Below are 5276 nucleotides of genomic sequence, written 5' to 3' on the forward strand. Positions count from 1 at the left end.
TGAAAGGTTCCTGCTAACTCCTAATCTTTGGGCTGCACTTAACAATTATCAAATCTGCAGGAGCTTGCTGATCCATCTGAAAACTAATTTTGGGAAGGAAACCCCAAACCCAAAACACCCAGCAACATAGGAAAAAAACCACCACAACAACCCACATACCCTAGATTGGTTCATGTATCCAGTTGGAAACTATCTTACCCATTCTGCAACCACAGGCTAGAACCAATACAACTAAGAGCCTGGGGGAAAATTTGCTTGAGGCATGATCTTAATTTAGGCTAAATCAATCATGACCTAGAGGATATTATATGCCTAACAGCAGACCCAATTCTCATTCACAAACTGCTCCTGCCAGAGCAGTACAAATGAATTTTAAAGTGGATGCAAATGGACCAGGTATGTTTAAAACATACTCTTGGCATGGATCCTCAGTTGGAGTAAACTGCCATTGACTTCAAAGGAACTACAGATCTACCCTTTGGACGTATTTTTGGAGACTATTACTTTAGGCAATGAAAAAAGGAAGGCTCCTAAGTAGTTTAAAACATACAGCAATTAATTTCTTTCCTTCAAAACATCACAGACTATGTGTGGGATACTGAAATGAATTTGGGGCTTACATATACTCAAAGGATTTATTGAGAGTGATCGACATAACTACGAAAACCAGAAGATACAAATATAAATAAAGAGAAAAGTGAATATAAAACAAAAATACTTTTTTGTGAACTTTCAGATTTTTTTCAGAATAACCTAGTTTATTATTGTTCCCATTTATGGGATAAATTCTTCAATGTCCTTCAAGAGATACTCATTTCAAAGATATTTCTGCTCAGAAAAAATGAATGTGTTAATTCCTCTGCTCTAACATAAAACTAGAAGTCATATTGCTGTACATCATTCTTCTACACATAAAAAATCTCTGTATGTGAAAATCTGAGTAAGGAGATCATGAAATTGCAAGCTTTTGCACCATCTATCTTACATCGCTATCATTTAACACTTACCTGTTTTTCTATCTCAGTTGCTGCACTTCAGTGATCATAAGATCAACTTTGAGCTTGCCTTATAATCTCTTGTTTTTCTACTGAGTCACTTGTGCTTGTTCCACCATTGGGTTCACCTTAAGAGGAAGTTTTCCGTTTTTCTTTCTCACATACAAATTTCCCTCAAAAAGTAATGTATGCACAAGAGGAAAGAACTGGATTGGCACAGAAGGCCACTTATCCCAGAAAACCAGGACAGGGAATCCCAGAACACTTTGCACTCCAGTTTTCACAGAGGCAAACCCCTCCATGGACAGGTTAGCTCTCAGCATGAGCAGGTCAACTAGAAAAGTGGACAAGGAAAGAAAAAAACTCCCAGTATAGCTCCTGAGTCCTTAATCTTTCATCCATAAAGTACCTTGTGTCATCACAATATTTTCTAGTAGTAGGTACGTACAAGAGTCATATATTATGAGCCATCACTAACACCCACATGTGTGAAGAACTGGCATTTGATTATTTACAAAGCCACATTAAAAGAAGATAAGGAATCCTCATAGCTTTCCTTCTTCACATAAACAAGTGTTGTAGTTGCCACAGAGAGATATTACAAGTCTTTATTGGAAAGAGACAGGCTTCTATTAAAATAATCTGTTTTATGAAAAGGTTTGAAAAATCCTTTAGAGAATCGCATCATAAGTCAAAATTTAAAGTTTTGAGGCTGGGGGGAAGCCGGGGTTTGATCTGGCCTGAAAAATGTGACTGGTGAACTCTTACAAACTGATGTTATCGCATGCAAATTGGATTAGAAGATTCACGCCTCTAATGAAATAAATTAACGGTAACACTATTAGTGAGATGGTAGAAGGTAGGTAGTCTAGAAATAGACAGCAATACCACTTTGTTTTTATTCTGTAGGAGAAGAAAGTAGCAGTGTAAGATGCACTTTGTCTAAGAACACTAGTTAGTTCCTGGCTCTCTAATTACATAGATCAAATTTACTGTCTATATATCAAATCAGAATTAAACAGTAGACAGGAACCTAGCTGTTCAAGGTATGCTAATTCTGCACACCTACAAAGGTAAAACCCAAATGATGTTCACATCCTAACAATACTGACATCCAGAAGTATTAGACTACCTAAAATTAGAGGAAAATGATGAGTACAAATCTGGGATCATAATTTTGACTGTTAGGTCTGGTTTATGTGCTCAGGTATGATTTGTTTAGACTTGGTGTTATTTACCAGGCACTTCTGAATTCTCATTAAGACTCTGCCATACCCTTTCACCAGATGAGGACAAGTACACAACATCTTTAATTCAGTTTCTGTATTTGCAACATGAAGATGACATATCTCTAGGGTAAAAGGCTTTGTAAGATGCTTTCAAGAGTACAAACTTTGTCTACTCTCATCTTTATCATGAAGGAATCTCAAGTTAGACTGAGACTGACCCATGCAAGCCATAATTAAGCCTACACTGATTTCTTTCAACATGCCACTGAAAACTATAAAATAAGAGCACAGTAGTTCACATCTTATTTCTTTTGCTTTTACAACTGAAATATTTATCCAGGTCAACACCTTCTCTTACCCAACCTTTAACACACTGAAGAATTGGAAAAAGGATTACTGATGTAGCTCAAGTCTATACATGAAAGTAAGTGAAGCTGCTATTTTATACTAGCTTAGGATTTTGCCTTCTTCCATGAGAAAGAGTAATTCTACACTTTTCCCACCTCTCCATACAGTCTACAGTGAGATAATACGAAGGTGGGAAGGAAAAGGTCAATTGAAAGTCTGCTCTTCTGTCCCAATTGTGAGGTCCATTTAGCAAGAATATTTTTCAGTAAAATATCTACCTCACATACTAACTTTGCAAATTCCATTCCCTTGGAGTCTACTGGGCACGTAAGAATAGAGCTGGGACAGGGATTTTATGGAACGGTCCTGAGAGATGGAGTAAACCAGACATTCCCAGACCAGCCAGAGCATGCAACAAACAGAAAATACTTTCATTTCAAGAAGCCTTTTGAAAAATGTGATGTAAAAAGTACCCCATGCACAGGAACTCAGACCTGACAAGGTAAAAGACCTTCTATCAATTGATCAATGGAGTTTTAGAGTTTCAAAGTCAGAAATCACATTTTTGTGCATGCTTACACAAAAGAGCCCAGGCCAACTGAAGGTACAAAAGAGTAACAGCTTGTTACCATTACTTTTATAAGTTCCACATCAGGTAGAACTGATCTTCTTCACATCAGTTGCTGTCAGACTTCCATTTAGTTCATTAAAATATCTTGTTTGGTCAGTTCTACCACTATAATTTATTTTAAACATAGTGAAACCTTAACTAAAGAGGCAACCTGACATTAAGCAGCCACTTAAAAGCCTTTCCAGATTACCACTCCACTCTTTGTGGTGAGGGTTTGGGCACAGTAAAGTTTTGAGCCAGATTCCACTTTCCCTTCGTTTCTCAGATCACTTCAATGTAAACTCCAAATTCAGGCAGCACCACCACAGACATGCTACCGTCAGTGAAACCAGCCAAAACATGTCCTCTAGTTTGAGGTGGTCTTTTCAGCTAAGGTTGGGAAATGGCCCAAAATTGTGATCACTGTTCTGGTTTTTAAACCCCACTTCAAAGTCAAAAAGCTGATTTTCCTCTCTTGCTGCTTAAGGCAAATTTAACTGGATACACATATGGCGTAAGTGCCAAACCCATTTAGAGTTGGGAGGAACTTGCAAAACGTACAGGGGCAGATTCTGTTGTTCTTACTCACTTTAAACAGCTCCAGCTAAACTAATGGGACTTCTCAACACAATTAAGAAAAGTAGGACCCAATCCAAAAAGAATATGCACATTTCATAGTTGAAAAACATACTTGCCCTGAGTGCAGTGGTAATCTGGGGAGCCTTTCAAGTGGCCATTTAATGGACAGTTATATACATGAAAAAGCAGCAGGACAATCTGGACAATCTTATTTCAGGACTTTTTTTAAACAGCAACCATGTGCTAGACTAAATTTTATTAGCTATCCAAAATGTTTGTTAGTTGGGGGAGGAATCTTCAGGTCAAGATGTTCTGGGGAATCAAACTGTAAGTATTAATCTAATGGAAAACTGCACACTTTACTATTAGGTTAACACAAAATATTCGACTGTAACATACAGGTAGCGTTCACCAGCTCTGTTTTTCACGGGCAGGAATTTCAGCAAGACAGAGCGCGAGGTTCTCCCAAAGAAGATTCAGAATCATAGAATGATGTCACTTTGTCCTTTATACCCACATGCATACATATTTATAAATACACCGAGGACTACGGATTAACGATCTTCTTAAAACATCCAGCAAAACCACGATTTGAATCAAGAGCCCGAAGGGCGAAGGAGAAAAGGGCTTTTTTTTTTTTTTTTTCCCCCCAGATGCAAGCCACAAGCCAGTAACTGCAAATCCACCCCGCGGGAGGAGCAGGGCAGGTGCCTCAGGGCACTGCCCGGGACTCGCCGCTCCTGCCACCGCCCCTGAGGGGGGCCACGCCCCGCGCGGACCCCCCTGCCCGGCAGCCTCTCCTCCCTCCCCACCCTCTCCTCCTCCATCACTTCCTCTCCCCCCTGCCGGCTGGCCCCTTTCCCCCTCACCTCAGACCCTTTTCCTCCCCCTCGGTACGTCCCCAGCCCGCCCCGCCTCGCCCTCCCGCTTCTCCTCCCCCCTCGCCGCCTCGCCCCGCGGCTCTCACCCTCCCGGGCTTTCAGCAGCACCGTGTTGGCCACGATGTTCTCGATTTCCATGGTCGGGGGCTCCTTCCCCTCAGGGCAGCCGGAGTGGAGGCCGCCCCTACTGCCTCCTTCGCCCCCTCCTCCAGCCCCGCCACCGCCGCGACGCCAAGCCTCCGCTCATCCGGCCCCGCAGGACCTCAGCGCTGCGCTCGCCTCTTCCCCATCACCCGCTGCTCGCCCCGGCACCGGCCTCCCCCTCCCCGAGGGCGGAGGCAAGGAGCAGGCAGCGACCGCCCGCCCCGACCATGGCTCGACCGCCCTCCTCCGCCCGCCTCAGCCAGCCCCGCCTCTGCGCTCCCGTGCCACCGCCCCCTCCCCGTTCCCGGGGACTACAACTCCCAGCAGGCAGAGCGCGGCGTGCACCGGGGAGACGCCAGCGCTGCCCGCGCGAGGCCTGCTGGGAGTTGTAGTGCGCGACACCTTTCCCGGCCTCCTCCCCGGCTCGTCCCAAAGCGGGAGGGGAAGGGGAGCGGAGAATCTCGCGATCGTTGGCCGAAGCTCTCGCGAG

General features: G+C 43.5%; 1 protein-coding gene across 2 annotated transcripts in view; it reads right to left on the minus strand.

Annotated features, from left to right (window-relative positions):
- The window catches only part of GRK4 (G protein-coupled receptor kinase 4), a 39556-nt gene extending 34545 nt beyond the window's left edge, over positions 1-5011 (minus strand). For both annotated transcript variants that reach the window (XM_010583519.1, XM_010583520.1), the window contains exon 1: positions 4729-5011. In XM_010583519.1, the coding sequence (XP_010581821.1) occupies positions 4729-4780 (52 nt within the window). In that variant the 5' untranslated portion in view covers positions 4781-5011. The remainder of the gene's footprint in view (positions 1-4728) is intronic.
- Between the last annotated feature and the right edge of the window lie 265 nt (positions 5012-5276).

Source organism: Haliaeetus leucocephalus, unplaced genomic scaffold, assembly GCF_000737465.1.
Source record: "Haliaeetus leucocephalus isolate CR32 unplaced genomic scaffold, Haliaeetus_leucocephalus-4.0 Scaffold906, whole genome shotgun sequence".
In the NCBI taxonomy this organism is placed as follows: Eukaryota; Metazoa; Chordata; class Aves; order Accipitriformes; family Accipitridae; genus Haliaeetus; species Haliaeetus leucocephalus.